The following is a 19,638-nucleotide window of genomic DNA, read 5'->3' as shown; positions in this document are numbered from 1 at the left end:
GAGTTCTTTATATTCTCTGACACCATGTACTATTTGTATTTCACTCTTGTGTAATCAATGTATGCGAATAAACACAACTCCAGCATAACGTGCAGTTCGTGTCGACCATCAGATCGACATCCATCTTTTTATTGTCCTATTACCTCACTTCCGGTTCCCCTAACATTTGGGTAATCCGGTTCAATATACAACAATAGTAACAAAACATTACAGTCCTGACTTCCAATTGAGAATTTGTGGAGGGAGCTAAAGATCAGGGCTATTGATATTTAAATTTGATTGTGTTATGGAAAGAACATTGGTCAACAGCCTTTGTTTTAAATTGTGCTATTTAAATAAATTGTCATTGTCATAAAGGTAAAAATAAAGTTAAGAGGTTAAATTATATGTAAGTAAAAAATGAATTTAGTGTTATTATTGCTGGTGCACTGCCATAAAACTTTGCCTCCACAGCAAACCGAACCATGGCTCCAAAACCGTGTCATGAACTGAACCCTGGCATAGTTGTATGCGTCACGCCTAATATATGCATATATCATACATATTATACATATTATAAATGCATATGAAGAGTTTGGTTCCAAAACGCAATAAATCCATTTTGACTAGTTTCTGTAAAAACGTGTTTTCTATACCAAGAAAGTGACAAGATGAAAAACATAATTTTCTGTTACAAACTTTTACATAGCATCTTTAGGTTATAAAAACATAAAAAATTCAAATCCATAATTTGATTTTCAAAGATTTATTATAAAACTGATTATTTTTCTGCAAAATGCAATAAATCCATGACAAGTTTTTTTTAAATGTTATAAATCTATTGAATCAATATATAAATGAGCATTCATCTTTGCCATGTTATATTCATTTAGTTGGCTAGTGGTATACACTGATTAAAAAAATAAACATTAATGGCATTAATCCAAACAGTTACTTTGTCATATTAAGAACACTGTCATTGCTGCGGTTATACTTGGGACGTTGTCGCTTAAAATTTTTCACAGCGATCAGCTGTAAAATGTTTTGGTCCTGCTCAATTTTCGTTGACTTGGAGGAATATAATGTAAAGTTTTTCATAAGATCCCCTGGGATCAATGTGTTAGCATGACAGAAGCTTGATGCTGTCGGGGGAACAAGCAACCGGCATTTTCCGTCTCCCGAGTGCCTCTCACGTAAATTATATGTTGAAGGCTTACTTTTCTTTCCCGTCACAGAAAACCAACACAGGTTTGTCCATGCCATTAAAGTATTATTTTGTTTGTTTGTTGATCACGTAAGACAAGATGGAGAAAACTAAGATTCTGTGTATTCAACGCGCCGCCATTGTTTGTTTACAATGCGTGGAATGGTGCGCTGTTATTTGTTGAGCGGATTTTTTGCATTCTGGAGAAAAGGAGGAGTGGCGTTTATTGCGTTTTGGGAGAAAACATGACAGAATAACACGACGGATATTGTATTTTGTGTAAAATTAAGAATTTACTTTTAAATACTGACCTGGTATAATACTGAGTTTGGCAGTAACTATTTTTTGTAAATGGCGTTTATCGCGTTTTGGAACCAAACTCTTCACATATTACACACACACACACACACACACACACACACGTCACGGAGTGACTTTTAGGGCGGAACCAAAAGTAAGAGAAGAGGTTCCACCCGGACCGAATTCCACAAACACCGTCACTTCCGGGTATCCTCGGGAAACCCCAAATCAAGTGAAATCAACTGCAGGTGTGCGAAATGACGTAGCGATTGCTGACTGGGTGGTTTGCATGATGGGAAGGAGCATAAAAAGAGGATTGAGGATGCAGGAAGACTGATTTTGGGGCGAGCTCACTTTCGCAACAGACGAAACAACAAACACAAACCTCCTGAAGAGTCTGCAGGCCCGTTGATCCGGCGATCGCTTGGAAGCGAGCGGAAAGAGTGCGGGGCCGGTAAGGATGAAAGGGAGGAGTTGTTGTTGGAGGAGAAGACGCCACGAGCAAGATCCGATAAATGCTGTAAATAACGCAGGTTTCTTGAATACAGCCAAATACGTGTTAAATTATGCTGGATTTATTAAAAAACTCTCCAACTGCTTTGCAATCAGAAGCTTTAGCTTACCTGAAACTAACGTAGAGGCTTCCTGAAATTAATGAAAGGACCAGAGATGTATTCGATTTATTATTCCCATGTACTGTAATACTGAACATGTAACCTTATCTCTCTCTTAAACACAGCTTAAAATACACGCTGATGGCAAGTGTATGGCAAGTGCTGCAATCATACTGTATTTTTTAATATGTAGAGCAATTGATTTTTGGGATAAATTTGTCTTTTTTATCAGACTTACCAATTTATATTTGTGCTGGTCAGTTATGAATAAAGGTAACATTGAACTGCTAGCAAAAACTTGAGAACTTGGTGGGGCAGAGGGGCTCCTCCCCTAACAGATGTTATCTCACTCCAAACTTTTAAATAAAACCTGAAAGCCCTCCATTCGCCACAACAAACTTGGTCAGACATTTAACTTCATCACCTGATAGAACACCAAGTATCAAAAGTCTGTTGATAATGCAAAACAGGCAAGACATTCAACCCCTCACTCAACCATCCATGTCATGGTCTCATTTAACCACTTATGTTTGTATTGAACGTAGCCTACTGCACAGTTACTGCTGTTAATTTTAGATGGTTACAGTTATTGTTTTCAATAGCTAAACCAAGTTTAGCCTGTTAAATACCAAATAAACATATTGTTTATGTAAACTTTCATTCTTTCTTGTTTGTTGCCTCGGAAAATCAGAAATCGGATCGGAATCAGCCAATTTGCTTGTTACAAAAATTGGTATAAAAATCGGCCATGAAAAATCAAGAGCATGCATCCCTATTTTAAATAAAAGTTTTGAAATATTATGTTGACATTCAGGCAAAACCCTGACTTATGAAATACATTTTTACCTGTACATGAGAATGATGTAATACGACATGATATTAAGCAATCAAAAACTTAAAACTTAATGAAGGGTAGAAGAAGTCAGGGGTCGGGCACGTCTCCTCCAAGGGTTTGGACACAAAACTTGATCTTTAGCACAAACAAGGACATATGACAAATTAGAACATTAACACGTACAGTGTTTAAACCATATCTACGCAATTCATATCTACAGTTTGTCATACCCTTTTTTTTTATTGTGTGTCGATTGTTCAGCATCTTTATTTTGTTTGTGTTGAGCTACAACTGTACAAAAAATGAAATTGTAATTAATGATATTAAAACTACAAATAACAACTCCAATTTGTTTAAATGTATTTTCAAACTGATGCATTAACCTGGCTTGGGTTTTTAATAGTTATATTTATGAGGAGGATCTGGATATGAGACAGTCCTCTGAACAGCTGGTTTATTTTTTCTGGTATTCGATTCTGCTTTTCTTTGTACAAAACAAAAGCAAAGTAAGTTAATTAAACACTTATGTTAAGCACTTAATACAGAACATTATTTAAAATTTTAAATATGCAATGATTAGTCAATCAAACCACATGACCAAATAAATTTTTCCACTGAAAGCCCTCATTTTGAATGGCTATAATTTCAAATTCTACAAAAGGTATTTTTTTGATTAGGCTGAATAAAATAATAAAATAAGCAACTCACGTTTTTTTGCTGGCAAGAGACTTTGACTAAGCTCAATGTCAGTCATATCACTGTCATTTTCAAGCTCCAAATCTAAATTAAATAAAACAAATAAATTTGTGTGACACTTTCAGGTTAACATAATGCAGTCTTGCACTGTCTTTCATAACAAATGATAATCCAAAGCAGTTTTAAAGCATTAAATAATAATGCACCATTAACAAAGTCATGAAAGACTTTCCTCTTTCTGGTTCTTTTTGCTTCGCCCCGATTGTCCATTATCTAAAGGATAAAACAACAGGACAGAGTTTACCTTTCAGGACACTAAATTATATAATTTTTTTCCAACAGTAAAAAGCAATTGGACATAATTTAGCATCATACATGCTAGTAATTGTATATACAAAAGAATGTTAATTGTAGTATGACACCCAAGTGAGATAATGCTGACCACCGTTAACCACAAGATTAAAAGATTGTTGCCAATTAGTGTGTTAGGTGCCTTTCCAAACCATAATGAAGCAACATTTAAAATATTATTTAAAAATTCCAAATTACCAAGTATACTTATTCTGATTTGTGCAACAGAGGGAATATAGCGTAACCCTTTTTGTAAGGAAGACACACAGCCTTTTTGTAGATGTTTTCTCTGTTTGTCAGTGTTCGCTTTGCCACTGTGAAGTCACTGCTGACAAACATGATGTTGAAGAGTTTTGAGTTGCATGGCTTTTCAAAAAGACCGTCACAGTCAGTTTCCCTCAACACATCCAGCCTTAGTGTTCTATCGCTTCGTTTCTCTTGAATAAAACCCACTGCATTATCCATCACGAACACACAGTTGTCAGGCATCTTTGCGGTTAGCTTGGTTGTACTTTGGGCTTGCCTGGCATGTCTTTCAGTACATTGTCTTTCAACAAGTCTTTTTGTGACTTGCACTAGCGGTTGTTTGCCATTCCTCACCATTTTTTTGATAACCTGTAAATGATTCTCAAACGGAAAACATGAAATATCATTCAAAGAGCAGTGGAAGTTTGCAGCATCATCTGACAAGTGTTTGATTGAATGAATGTTGTATGTTGGAAAGGTGGGTCCATAAAAATCCACAGAGCTATCAACAAAATGCTCCAGAATGTTGTGTGCATATCCTAGATAGTACTCTCTCTTGTCATCTGATTCATCCAAAAGAATGCTCATTCCAAGACTCAGACAAAGAAAGTGGTGGTACTGGTCATTAGAAAGCACATCCTTCAAGATTAACGGTCCTGTGTAGAGCATGAACTGACGTAGCTCAGTGGCTTTCCACCTGTCCAAGTCTTCCATGCTTCTTGGCTTCCTTGAAAACTCTGCAGGCAAAGCTTGTTTCAAATGACTAATGTTCATTTGTATTTGCTTTCTCTGAGCTTTACTCAGTAGGCAGATAACTGGCCCACGCCACAAGTATGTCAGCAGCCTTTTCATGGCTCCAAGACATACTAGGTGCTTGTAATCAAGGGGGAACTGTTTTACACACAGAATACCAGCTGTAACAAGAGGTGATATGTTTTTGATGGTCAGGGTATCCAGCTCGGTTGAATACCTCATCTGTTCTTCCATCAGAAGGACCCTTCATTAAGTAAACTACCCTCCTTTCGATCATTTGTGCTACTGCAACACATCGCTCACATCCATGCAGACTATTGTGACTTTTTATACATTTTAGAAATGACCTGGCTGGTGCATCACAGATGATTGCCTTCACTTTAACTGTGTGAAACACATTCTGGAATGAAACTCCATTTTGGATGAGCTGTTGCAACTCCTCCAAGAAATCTTGTAAAAACTCCTCAACAGGGTCAGGCTTGCTGGACCCATAATACAGAGCTACAATAAATGGCTGACAGTTCGAAATTTGACCAAGAATGGGCCAGAAACACATTTGACTTGATTTAAACAGTGGCACGCCATCCACATGAAAGCACAGTTCAACTTGCCCTGGCAGTGTCTCTTTTGAAATGTGTTCAACAAGGTAACGCTCAATACCATAATAAATATACTGTCCATTGCATTTATTATGAACTGGCACTCCTTGTGGAGTATCAAGAAGGGTTCTAGCATCTTTGGGAAGTCTATGACCATGGCGTCTGAGCATACAAAGAAGCTCATTTAATGCCATGTGGGTCTGGTTTGTAGCAGTAGCCCAATTAGCCAAGTCTACATGGAGAGAAGGTGTTTCATCAGTTGAATGTGAAGTCTCATCCAACTGCTCAGACTCAGTTTCAGTGGACTCTGTGTCATAATTGTGTTCATCATCAGTATCACCCCTAATGGACACGGCTCCTGTGCTGATGGAAGAACTACAGCCCTCCATAGGATGTAATTCGTCATATGTTGATCCCTCTGCGAGTGGACTGCCCTCCCCCGCCTAGGCTGGCTCCACTGGCCCCTTGGATTCAGAGCTGCTATCATGTTCCACTAAGGCATCAACCCTTGCCCTTCATCGTCTCCACTTCCTTTGGTACTCAGAGGACATGTTTAGCAATTCTAAAATTACAAAATATTTTTAAAGCAGTTACAGAAAACATACATGTTCAAATTCTGCCAAAAATGTCATTCTCTTTTAGATAATTTACTTTCTTATAGAAACTCTCAAAATGCTACATTAATAAGTTACAGTAATAACTTTTACCGTATCATTAACCACTTCACTGTCACTCACCACTTTTGATTACTGAAAGCACATTTTGGTGAATTATTACTTATCAAGGAACTGGCTTTATTGACTAGATGCACGTGACAATCGCATGCGATTTATCTTGCAACCCTAATAAACATTTAACAAAAACATCTTGTCAGCAGTATTAAGACTTTATTTTATAAAACAGACAAGAAGATCTAAAAGTGTTACTATAATAACACTATTTATTATCACCAGAGGTGGAAAGTAACGAATTGCATTTACTCACGTTACTGTAATTGAGTAGTTTTTTTGTGTATTTTTACTTTTTTGAGTAGTTTTTAAAATCTGTACTTTTACTTTTACTTAAGTATGTTTTATTTAAAGTATTGTACTTCGCTACATTTTAAATCATATCCGTTACTGAGTAAAAAAATATTTTAAAAAGCAAGGTGATAAAGACGCGCAACAGATGTAAATGGGCGGGGCCCGGGGGAACGCGCAAAAAGAACCATGGAGACGGACGAGACAGGCGCGCGCTAATGCAGACCCGTCTCAGTTCAAATCTTATGAAAGAAACCCCTGGTCATATTTAAGCGACCACTTTCCACTGACGCGAAGCAAGTGTTTCATTTCTATGAAAGGTTGGATTCATGCTCTTAAGTACGAAATTGCACAACGCGTTTTTTAATACCATGCGCATTATCTTCCGAGGTCTAGCAGCTTCGTGTCAAGTCAAACACAACTTCAAAACGTCCTCGTGAGTGTGCAGGTCATTAGACATTGCAGAGAGAGAGAGCGAGAGAGAGAGCGCGAGAGAGAGAGCGAGAGAGAGAGAGAGAGAGAGAGAAAGAGAGAGAGAGAGAGAGAAGAATAAAGGTCTGACATCAGGTACCCAGGTCAGGGAAGTAAGAAGATAATAAACGTGTCAAATGTATATAGACATGGCACTCATCTCATTATATGCTCATTTAAACTATATATAGTTTAATAAAATAATGTATGTTACCAGGAATACATCAATTACAACCTTACTATAGTGATTGTATTTACAAGCTGCTGACCACCTTCAAAAGTGCATAACTCACATGTACAAATCATTAAACATTCCATAAATGTTTCTTACATTAAAAAAGCTTTTTATTTTATTAACTTTTTGTTATTGCACTTTAATTGTAAAGATGTTCCTACAATTAAAAACAACTAGTTTGAGATGTATATTCCCTTTTACTCTGAGTAAAGTTAAAATGACTTACTTTTTACTTTTACTTGAGTAGATTTTTAGACAAGTAACTTTACATTTACTTGAGTACAATATTTTATTACTTTTTCCACCTCTGATTATCACTATACTGACTCCTACACTAGATTATGCTTTAAGGTCTTTACACACGGGACGTTTTTCGTGCGCGTTTATCGTCGACGTTTAACGTCTCGTGACTCAAGAACGAACGCCAATGTAACTGGGCACACCGACGCGAAAAGCGCGAGGCGCAAAAGCGTCATTTTCAGAAAAACGCCTGGGGCGCATTTTTTTGGTTTGACGCGGCGCGTTAAAAGTTGTCTGACCAATGAGATTGGCGCTTTTGTTCACGAGCTGTTGAAGTTACAAGTCCAAAACACGACTTGGTGGTGCTCAAGCACAAGACGGTCTTGCAAGAGCACACCTTGATACCACGTTGAAGAGGTGAGCAGACAAAGAAGATGCAGCGAGGCAAGATGAACGTGGAGTTGTTGGTCTCTTTGGTTTCCGAAAACAAAGAGCTGTACGACAAACGAAACAGCGACTATAAAAACATCGACAAGAGGGAGTTGTTATGGAGACGAATTGCCGAGCAAATGGGATTCAATGGTGAGTTTAATTTCCATTAATTTTTTGTTTCGTGTTCATTAGCGTGCAAGTTTTATCCATTAACTTTTGACCAACATGCTTTGTTTGCTATAGTGGATGAGGTTAAACAGAAGTGGAAAAGCTTACGTGATACATATACAGTATTGTTCAAAATAATAGCAGTACAATGTGACTAACCAGAATTATCAAGGTTTTTAGTATATTTTTTATTGCTACGTGGCAAACAAGTTACCAGTAGGTTCAGTAGATTCTCAGAAAACAAACAAGACCCAGCATTCATGATATGCACGCTCTTAAGGCTGTGCAATTCGGCAATTAGTTGAAAGGGGTGTGTTCAAAAAATAGCAGTGTCTACCTTTGACTGTACAAACTCAAAACTATTTTGTACAAACATTTTTTTTTCTGGGATTTAGCAATCCTGTGAAATACTAAACTGATATTTAGTTGTATGACCACAGTTTTTTTAAACTGCTTGACATCTGTGTGGCATGGAGTCAACCAACTTGTGGCACCTCTCAGCTGTTATTCCACTCCATGATTCTTTAACAACATTCCACAATTCATTCACATTTCTTGGTTTTGCTTCAGAAACAGCATTTTTGATATCACCCCACAAGTTCTCAATTGGATTAAGGTCTGGAGATTGGGCCGGGCACTCCATAACATTAATTTTGTTGGTTTGGAATCAAGACTTTGCCCGTTTACTAGTGTGTTTTGGGTCATTGTCTTGTTGAAACAACCATTTCAAGGGCATGTCCTCTTCAACATAGGGCAACATGACCTCTTCAAGTATTTTAACATATGCAAACTGATCCATGACCCCTGGTATGCGATAAATAGGCCCAACACCATAGTAGGAGAAACATGCCCATATCATGATGCTTGCACCTCCATGCTTCACTGTCTTCACTGTGTACTGTGGCTTGAATTCAGAGTTTGGGGGTCGTCTCACAAACTGCCTGTGGCCCTTGGACCCAAAAAGAACAATTTTACTCTCATCAGTCTGTCGTGGAATTTTAGCCGCATCAAATAATACTCACTAAGAGTCAAAGTCAAGGATCACACAGACACACTGTCGACAGAATTTTCTTTGTCTGAATTTTATATATTCTGCAGAATAGGCTCTCACCCCCATGGTGCTAGAAGTTTAAAAATCTAAGAGCCCCGATTACAAGGTTGAACACACATTTATAGTAAGATGCTGAAACATGTAGTCATCAGTTTCTACGTCATTTAGAAGATAAGCTTCAATTTGTCAGTGATTAAGAACATGAACAGTTAAACACAAATCTAGTGAAATCATAAAACGTATGTCTTGTTCTCAGTACATGATGTTTAAGTCCTTGGACATTGTACTTTGCTCAAAAGACAGAAAGAGCATAATTCTGTACGTTAGCAGAAAAACATGATCTCCATATGAATCACAATTTATGAGCTTATGATTGTAATTAAAAAATGAAAAATAGGATGAAAAATAAAACATAATAATATGAAAATAAAAGCATAATAAAAGTCCTCCACTACACTCCTCCCTTTTTATGATTTATTCATAACTTCATTTACTGTCATCGTTACGTAGCTCTGGTTATTACCCTTAACCATAGTGTACATATAGTTCTGTGCAGTTGCAAAAGCAAAAATGCACACACACATAGTATGAACATGAACCTCATTTTTGAAAGAAGAAAAATATTTCGTTTTCTTGAAGAAATTGAGCACAGTTAGAGTTGGGGTCGTTAGCCCTTGATGATTCCGGATTGAGCACAGTTAGAGTTGGGGTCGTGAGCCCTGAGCACAGTTAGAGTTGGGGTCGTGAGCCCTTGTTGATTAATTTCCTTTGTAGGTTCGGGTTTGGTAGGACCACACAGTGCAGTCGTGCCAAGCTATCCTGCTTTCTTGTTTTGAATGAAATTATCTTAGTGTCTAAATTAATGTGGGGTCTCAAAGCTGGTGTTGTAATTACAGTTATTAAGCTGCAAGCGTCGTGTCGATTACCCACATTAAAGATGTCGTGTGCGTGTGTCCAAACCAAACCCAGAATACTGGAGTCGTCCTCCAATACCTTGTGAGCTGTTGCAGTTCTCTCGTGTCATTCTTTGTATAAACTTGCAGTAATACAGGTATCTGTGGTTCCCACCAATACGAAAAAGTGGTCCGTAGCAGTCGACTAGCCGTCCTCCCTTTGGTTTACACCTTGCAGTCCAGGACCAACCCTCTGGCAATGGGCAACGTGCACCCAGGTGGCACGCTCCGCGACCTTCACGGCGGTGTGAGTCGTCAGCAGAACCTGAAATGGCCCCTCCCACCGTCTCGCCTTCCAGGATTTCCTCCTCAGGTTTTTCACCAACACAAAATCTACTGGTTTGATGTTGTGCAAAGGTCCCTCTGCGGGGCGTGGTAGTGCTGCTTTAACCTGTTTTGAGATATTTTGAAGAATAGAAGACATAGAAATACAATACCGCAACATGTAATTTTCATTTCGAAGGGTATCACCTGTCGCCCTGTGTGGTTCCCACCCCATATGTGGGGGTCTTCCAAAAAAGTATTTCAAAAAAAGGGGACAATTTTGTTCGGTCTCTGACCCTCATTCTCATGTACATGAGTACCAGTGGTAAGCACTGAACCCAATTCAATTTTGTTTCTTCACACATTTTGCTTAGTTTTGCCTTGGTGGTGCCATTCTCTTTTTCCACTGCACTCCCACTTTGTGGGTGGTAGGCGCAGTGATTGGTCAAATTTATTTGCAAAAATTTACCCACATCTTTCACCACCTGAGCAGTGAAGTGTGCTCCATTATCATTGGAAATTTTGTTTGGGATTCCCCATCTGGGAATAATGTCTTTCAACAACATTTTTGTCACCCCAGCACTGTCTGCATGTTTGGTGGGCGTGGCTTCAGTCCACTTCGAAAACATTTCTGTCATCACCAAACAGTAACGTTTACCTTCTGCTGGTGTCAATTCAATGTAATCCATCATTACATGTGTGAATGGTCCCTCAGGAATGGGATGCCCCATAGGTGCAGTTTTTACCCCTCTTGCAACATTATTACCCAGACATATATGACAGTTTTCACAATGTCTCTGCGCTACAGGAGAAAAACCCTTTGTGAAACAATTTTGTGCCATGGCTGTCAGCATTCCTCCTTTGGACACGTGGTCTAAGCCATGTGTCAACCTAGCAAAATGGGAAAAAGTGTTTAGGTAAGCAGGGTTTTTGATTTGGACCCATCCAAATCCCTTCAGGAGTTTTGGTAGCTCCACACGACTTCCATAGAGCTATTTCTGTTGAAAGAGGAGAAGTTTGCATTCTTATTAATTACTCCTGTGCTGTCTCAGCTTCATTTCCTTGGGAGATCTGTGTAAGAAAACAGTTTGTGTTAGTAGTCATGAGCGATGCTGGTTCAGAACTGTACATCTTTCAACTGTGACATTAGACATTTGTAACAATGCACAGGAATAACGCAGCCACCTTGCTGCAGACAAGTGAGATGTGCGCTGTTCAAGCAGTATGTGAGACACAGAGTGAGGAACCAACAGCCCCAGCTGTGCGTAACCCACAAACTCACTGCTGGCTTGTACTGCTTTCTCTGCAGGTGCCACTGCCCTGAGACATCCTGGTAGGCCCCTGGCAACCGCATCAAGGCGACCTGAAAAATATGCAACTGGTCTCAACTTGTCACCATGTTCTTGCAACAAAACAGATGTCATACAGCCATTTCTTTCATCCACCATTTGAACAAAAGGCTTTTTTTGGATATGGCAGCCCCAAAGTGGGTGCCTGCTGTAATGTCTGTTTTAGTTCCACAAATGCCGTTCAGCCCTCTCTGTCCATCTTAATGGTTTTTAATAAATCATGTCATGCAATGGTTGTTGCATCTCAGAATAGTTAGCAATAAAAGTCCTGCAATAAGATGTTATACCCAAAAATGACATCACTTGTTTCTTTGTAATGGGTTTTGGTATGTTAGCTATCGCCTCTATTCTCTTTAGAGAGAGAGACTTACCCATTGGTGTAATTTCGTGTCCTAGAAAGGTTACTTTCTGGACAGAGCACTGTACCTTTTTGGGGTTGACCTTGTGGCCCTCCTCAGCTAGATGTGTGAGCAGCCATATGGTGTTGTCTGTGCACGACTGCTGAGTCGGTGCCGCCACCAAGAGGTCATCCACGTACTGCAATAAAGCAACATCATCATCCAACACAAGTGTCTGTAATGAACAATGCAAGGCGGAGTTATAAATCGTGGGGCTCTCGCTATACCCCTCAAATGCAAACCAAAAACTGGCTATCAGGATGGACAGGAACACTGAAAAATGCATTCGAAATATCCACTACGCTCCTCACTCCAGAAAACCACTGGCTGTCAGCTGGTATCTGTGAGACAATTGTGTAAGGGTTTGGCACATTAGGTGCCCTTGCTTGTACCGCAGCATTTACTGCTTGGAGATCTTGAACAAACCTCCACTCTGTGGGCTGACCTGCTTCTCTGACCTTTTGTACAGGAAAAATGGGTGTTCTTACAGGTGAGTGTGGGCAGGGAACAATTATCCCTTTCTCCAATAAGGCCTCAAATACTGGCCTTATTCCCTCAAGCGCCTCCCTTTTCAGAGGGTATTGAGGTTTGCATGGTCTGTAATCACTCTTTTGGGTGATAACTACTGGTTTACACCCTTTAATCAAACCCACATAATATTTATCTTTAGCCCCCAGGTAGTCAGGTACTTTGTCAAGAACCTCTTGCGGTAAATCAATGCTAGCACACGTCATGTGTGCTGGCAAAATGTTTTGTAAATTTGAATCTGCAGAAACAGCTTTCTGTATTATAACTCTCTCTCTCTCAGCAATGAAAAAAAACACAACTTCTCCTGTGTGCTGTTATCTGCTCTGAGAACTGCATGTTATCTGACAACATTTCCCAATCAACTGCCTCGCTGCAGGCCTTTGCAAATTCACATACCCAAAAATGACATCACTTGTTTCTTTGTAATGGGTTTTGGTATGTTAGCTATCGCCTCTATTCTCTTTAGAGAGAGAGACTTACCCATTGGTGTAATTTCGTGTCCTAGAAAGGTTACTTTCTGGACAGAGCACTGTACCTTTTTGGGGTTGACCTTGTGGCCCTCCTCAGCTAGATGTGTGAGCAGCCATATGGTGTTGTCTGTGCACGACTGCTGAGTCGGTGCCGCCACCAAGAGGTCATCCACGTACTGCAATAAAGCAACATCATCATCCAACACAAGTGTCTGTAATGAACAATGCAAGGCGGAGTTATAAATCGTGGGGCTCTCGCTATACCCCTCAAATGTAAAAGCAAACCAAAAACTGGCTATCAGGATGGACAGGAACACTGAAAAATGCATTCGAAATATCCACTACGCTCCTCACTCCAGAAAACCACTGGCTGTCAGCTGGTATCTGTGAGACAATTGTGTAAGGGTTTGGCACATTAGGTGCCCTTGCTTGTACCGCAGCATTTACTGCTTGAAGATCTTGAACAAACCTCCACTCTGTGGGCTGACCTGCTTCTCTGACCTTTTGTACAGGAAAAATGGGTGTTCTTACAGGTGAGTGTGGGCAGGGAACAATTATCCCTTTCTCCAATAAGGCCTCAAATACTGGCCTTATTCTCTCAAGCGCCTCCCTTTTCAGAGGGTATTGAGGTTTGCATGGTCTGTAATCACTCTTTTGGGTGATAACTACTGGTTTACACCCTTTAATCAAACCCACATCATATTTATCTTTATCCCCCAGGTAGTCAGGTACTTTGTCAAGAACCTCTTGCGGTAAATCAATGCTAGCACACGTCATGTGTGCTGGCAAAATGTTTTGTAAATTTGAATCTGCAGAAACAGCTTTCTGTATTATAACTCTCTCTCTCTCAGCAATGAAAAAAAAACACAACTTCTCCTGTGTGCTGTTATCTGCTCTGAGAACTGCATGTTATCTGACAACATTTCCCAATCAACTGCCTCGCTGCAGGCCTTTGCAAATTCACCTGGGGGGTATCGAAATTTCAACATCAAAAATTTGTTCTTGCTTTTCTGTCAATTTAACGAGTGCCACACACCATTAGTCATTCCAGCATATATTTGTGTTATAGTCAAACCTTCTGTTTTTACAGAGAACTATTTCTCTACCCACTCTCTCTCTGTTGAGCTGTGAAATGCATGTTATAAGCTGGAATGACCTCGCTGGCTTGTGGCAATCTTATCTTCCCTTCAGCATGCAACTCTTCACTCTGAAAGGCCCATTCATACACATACAACAGAGACACACACATAGATGACATTCTGGGATCCCAACAAGAAATATTCAGGCCTTGGTTGTTACATAAGATGCTAGCATTAATTTTACACATCAAATCCCTCCCGTTGAGGTTTACCGGACACGCGTCAGATAAGAGGAACATATGCATAAACTCGTTACTGTCATGCATACAACAGAGTGGAGCAGTAAATTCTTCCCTCACTATATGCCCCGTAGCACTCATAGATGAGTTAAACTGCCCACTCAAGGTGACAAATGGGAATTCATCTTTGCGTATGACAGAGTTAGTCGCGCCAGAGTCCACCATAAACAACAGAGCCTGTCCCTCAACCATTATTTCTTCGAGAGGCAATTTAGAGTATGCCTCTCGGTCAATTTCAAGCAAAGCAAGTTCTTCATTGCACAGAGCATTCCTTTCCCTACCACACACATCAGAAAATCAGAATCAGCAAGCAGATAATATGGCATTTGAACCGCAGAAAAAACAAGATTGGACTTACCCGCCTCCGTACGATGCTCCCCTTCCCCCTCCTGGCTTCAGTCGCCCCTTTCTTTACACACCGGCAGGTTTCCCGCGCTCCCTTGGGATTCCGGTGTCCCTTTAGTTTTCAGGAAATGGAAACATTGGTTTTTCAAATGTCCTTTCTGTCCGCAATACCAGCAAACATTTTCTTTCGGATCTCCTCTCCTCTTCTCTCATTCTCTCTGCTGCCCGTTCTCTCGGGAGCGTTGTCCTTGCGAAGAGAAATTGCGTTGTTATGTTGTGGCTGTGCCCATTCTCCTATCTTGGCAAAAGCTGAAGATAGCTGTTTCTCTGGTGAACGGCTTCTCTGCTGTTTCCTTAGGCCTTGCCTCCCGTTCCGTGTTTATCTGAACATCATCTTTGTCCTGTCAAGGATGTGGATGATCTCTGATTCTGGTCCACGTGGTAGTTCTTGCATCGGCGGTGGTGGGGGTGCAGAAGGTGGTGTTTGTCGTGCTGGCTGTATCTGTGCGGCTTGTTGAGCTGGTTGTTGTATCTGTGCGATTTGTTGAGCAGGTGGTGGTGGAGGGCGACTTTGTGGAGGGGGTTGGAGGTCAGCGTCCAGAAGCGGTACCCTTGTGTATTGGAAATGTACCCCAGGTGGGGTACGTGCAGGTGCATAGGGAGAAGGAAAAAAGAAAGTTAGGTTCATCATGTAATGAATCTGATGTAGGAAAAACATTTGCTTAATGTTTAGCTCTGACTTAGTCTGAGTCAGTTCGTCCTTGGTCTTTATCTTACTCTGTGCTCTCATTTCTCTGCCATCCGCAATGATCTTTTCCCTTAATAAAATGAGTGCTTTTACACTCAGTGTTCCTTTAGGAGGAAAATCATACCTTTTCTCCCAGATTTTATGCTTTCCAACGCCCCGTGCCCTTTGATTTGATCACTCGAGCATACACGCCATTTTCCAGATCCATTGACTTTGTACTCCCTTTCGAATTACCCTGACCCATGGTCACGAACGAAATAACGCTTACCGTATTATCTATTCAGATGCCACCACAACGGTTCTTTTTCAGATTCCGTCAGCTTTGACTTCAGAAATGGTTGAGACTCTCCCTTCCCTTAGGCCTGGGGTACGGAGCCCGAGACCTCTTGTCTCAGGGGTGATCAGTCAGTCTCTCCCAAACCTTCTGGAGTCTTCAGCTGTGGAATCCGCATCCTCGTCGCCATTATTGTCGTGGAATTTTAGCCGCATCAAATAATACTCACTAAGAGTCAAAGTCAAGGATCACACAGACACACTGTCGACAGAATTTTCTTTGTCTGAATTTTATATATTCTGCAGAATAGGCTCTCACCCCCATGGTGCTAGAAGTTTAAAAACCTAAGAGCCCCGATTACAAGGTTGAACACACATTTATAGTAAGATGCTGAAACATGTGTAGTCATCAGTTTCTACGTCATTTAGAAGATAAGCTTCAATTTGTCAGTGATTAAGAACATGAACAGTTAAACACAAATCTAGTGAAATCATAAAACGTATGTCTTGTTCTCAGTACATGATGTTTAAGTCCTTGGACATTGTACTTTGCTCAAAAGACAGAAAGAGCATAATTCTGTACGTTAGCAGAAAAACATGATCTCCATATGAATCACAATTTATGAGCTTATGATTGTAATTAAAAAATGAAAAATAGGATGAAAAATAAAACATAATAATATGAAAATAAAAGCATAATAAAAGTCCTCCACTACAAGTCCACAAAATGTTCCTCCATTTCTCTTTAGGCCAGTTGATGTGTTCTTTGGCAAATTGTAACCTCTTCTGCACATGCCTTTTTTTTAACAGAGGGACTTTGCAGGGGATTCTTGAAAATAGATTAGCTTCACACAGACGTCTTCTAACTGTCACAGTACTTACAGGTAACTCCAGACTGTCTTTGATCATCCTGGAGGTGATCATTGGCTGAGCCTTTGCCATTCTGGTTATTCTTCTATCCATTTTGATGGTTGTCTTCCGTTTTCTTCCACGTCTCTCTGGTTTTGCTCTCCATTTTAAGGCATTGGAGATCATTTTAGCTGAACAGCCTATCATTTTTTGCACCTCTTTATAGGTTTTCCCCTCTCCAATCAACTTTTTAATCAAAGTACGCTGTTCTTCTGAACAATGTCTTGAACGACCCATTTTCCTCAGCTTTCAAATGCATGTTGAACAAGTGTTGGCTTCATCCTTAAATAGGGGCCACCTGATTCACACCTGTTTCTTCACAAAATTGATGACCTCAGTGATTGAATGCCACACTGCTATTTTTTTGAACACACCCCTTTCAACTAATTGCCCAATTGCACAGCCTTAAGAGCGTGCATATCATGAATGTTGGGTCTTGTTTGTTTTCTGAGAATCTACTGAACCTACTGGTAACTTGTTTGCCACGTAGCAATAAAAAATATACTAAAAACCTTGATTATTCTGGTTAGTCACATTGTACTGCTATTATTTTGAACACTACTGTATAAGAAAAAAACGTGATGATGAATGCAAAAGTGGACAGGCCGCTAAAGATAAGAAGCCGTGGAAGTTCATGAAGGTGATGGAGTTCCTCGCGACATCAACTGAATTTCGAAGGTACGTAATACATATTATAACATACAATACATACCCAGGTAAAAAAGTACAGCTCCAAAGTGTATTTAAAGTGCTCTATTTTCGCGCACTAATTTTGTCCTTGCTGTACTATGGGGTGGTTTTCCAGCAAGGGATTATCTAAACTAGTATTTCCTAATTAAACTGAGGCCTAGTCAAGGTTTAATCCATGAGTAGGCCTCAGTTTAATTAGGAAATACTAGTTTTTATCAAACACGCCTTGGTAGGTGCATTGCATGGGTGCATTTTGGGCCAAGGCGGAGGGCACTCATGTATTTTGGAGTGTGTCCGTGCAAGTTGTTTTCAGTTTTGACTGCTATTAAATTTGTTTTAGTCTAGGACTAATAAATTACGAAATAAACTACCATATGTGTTTATGCTTTGGCTGGGGACCTAGTAAATGTTTAAAACAGTTAACTCATTACGGCACCATCTATATAAAAGCGTCTATGTAAGATAATTTTAAGGACATCTAAGTGTTCTTCACAGTGCTATTTTGAGACACCATAACTATTAACTAAAATGTGCTATAAAATGTCCTGACTTAAGCAAATTCCTGTCTGGGAAACCACCCCATGGTGTAATTTGTAGGATATTAAGTAAAATATTATGGAAGTGTACTACTTTTTCACCTGTTTAGCTGTGTGGGCTTAACGATATGTAATGTATTGCCAATAATCTTCCTGACATGTTCACTTGTTATCAAACATTGACCGTAGGAGTATTTTTGTGGATGGATAGTGTGGTATGGGCCACAGTGTGAAAGACTGATGTAAACTTAATTTATCTTTACAGTGTTCACAGCAATGTTTCTGATGTAAACATGGGTGGAGTGGAGGTCCAAGATGATGTGAGTGACAGTGAGGAGGCAACAGCAAGCACATGTTCCAGCTCATCTATCGCCAGCACATCAACAGGATCACCCATCACCAGCTCGCCTAGAGAATCATCCAGCACCAGCCCAAGTATGACAAGGTCGAAATCAACAAAAAGAAAACGGTCCGAGACACCAGACTTCTTGGAGAGGTACCTCTTATCCAAGGAAACCACGGAAAACGAGAACGAGGAACGAAAAAGAGAGAAGGAGGAACGAAAAAGAGAGAAGGAAAAGCGCAAAAGAGAGAAAGAGGAGCGCAGAGATCAACGAAAAGAGCAACAGAAAGATGACAATTACTTGTTTGCTCTCGGCTTGGTACCAACACTTAGAAGATTGTCTCCAGCACAACAGTCTTCAGTCAAACTAAAGATACATCAGCTGCTGCATGATGCTGAGTTTGGACAGTCCTCTTCCTTATTTTCAAATCAGTCGCCTGTGTCGTATCATCAGGTCACCCCTCAGACCCCAACAAACTATGGCCACTCTGCCAGTACTGGGCCACACTGTTAAATGGTTATTGTACACATTTTTTTGTTTTTTATTGTTCAAGCATCCGATAAATATTGTTGAACATGTTAATTTCATAGATTATTTGCACTACTGTTAACTTGAACTTCTGTCTTTGACTTATTTGCACTACAGTTTCCGATAATAATCTATTTTCTGGTATATGCCTTTCATCTATGTTTTATTTAAATTTCCTGTAAAAATTGCCTGTGTCATACCATCATGTCACCCCTCAGCTTCAAACAAACTATGGCCGCTCTGCCAGTTCATGGTGACACCGGTTGATGGTTATTTTATACCCTTTAATTTTTTTTGTATAGTTGAACATGTATAGTTGATACATGTTTATTGCACTACCATTAACTTCAACTTCTGTCCTTGTGACTTATGCACTACAGTTTCTGACTAAAATCTGACCTCATATACATACCATTTTATCTGTTTATTGTTTTCTTTACATTACCCTACCAGTCGCCTGTGTCCTACATCAGGTCACCTCTCAAATCCCTCCAAATTTTGGGTGCTCTGACAGTACTTGTTCATACCAATCGATGTCTATTGTATATCATTTAATTTAAATTACTGTTACTGTTTATACATTCAAGATATATAGTGCCAAATGTATATTTAATGTCAATTTGCACAACTGTTCACTTAAACTTCAGTCATTGTGACTTATTTGCACTACAGTGTCTGAATACAATCTAATTTCATGTGTATGCCATTTCAGCTGTATATTTTGTTTTTTGG

General features: G+C 39.8%; 1 protein-coding gene and 1 long non-coding RNA gene across 2 annotated transcripts; one reads left to right on the top strand and one right to left on the bottom strand.

The window, feature by feature from the left end:
- Positions 1-3,556: 3,556 nt before the first annotated feature.
- LOC141351409 (uncharacterized) lies at positions 3,557-6,441 on the bottom strand. Its single transcript, XR_012359669.1, has 3 exons — positions 4,178-6,441; positions 3,835-3,901; positions 3,557-3,712 (listed from the first exon to the last, which is right to left on the bottom strand). It is a non-coding gene; the product is annotated as an uncharacterized lncRNA (long non-coding RNA).
- A 1,489-nt stretch (positions 6,442-7,930) lies between these two features.
- Positions 7,931-18,952, top strand: LOC129454572 (uncharacterized). Its single transcript, XM_073858082.1, has 3 exons — positions 7,931-8,262; positions 17,375-17,486; positions 18,300-18,952. Exons 2-3 carry the CDS (start codon positions 17,443-17,445, stop codon positions 18,889-18,891), a joined length of 636 nt encoding a protein of 211 aa, XP_073714183.1. The 5' UTR covers positions 7,931-8,262; positions 17,375-17,442; the 3' UTR covers positions 18,892-18,952.
- Positions 18,953-19,638: the final 686 nt, after the last annotated feature.

The sequence above is a fragment of the Misgurnus anguillicaudatus genome, chromosome 20 (genome assembly GCF_027580225.2).
Source record: "Misgurnus anguillicaudatus chromosome 20, ASM2758022v2, whole genome shotgun sequence".
NCBI lineage: Eukaryota > Metazoa > Chordata > Actinopteri > Cypriniformes > Cobitidae > Misgurnus > Misgurnus anguillicaudatus.
The sequence above is the reverse complement of the archived record's forward strand: the minus strand, read 5'-3'. Positions and strand labels throughout refer to the sequence as shown.

Coding starts and splice junctions, on each gene's coding strand:
- LOC129454572 (XM_073858082.1), top strand. CDS start 17,443: ATGAAGGTGATGGAGTTCCTCGCGACATCAACTGAATTTCGAAG. Junction 17,487..18,299: donor ACATCAACTGAATTTCGAAG/GTACGTAATACA, acceptor TTATCTTTACAG/TGTTCACAGCAATGTTTCTG.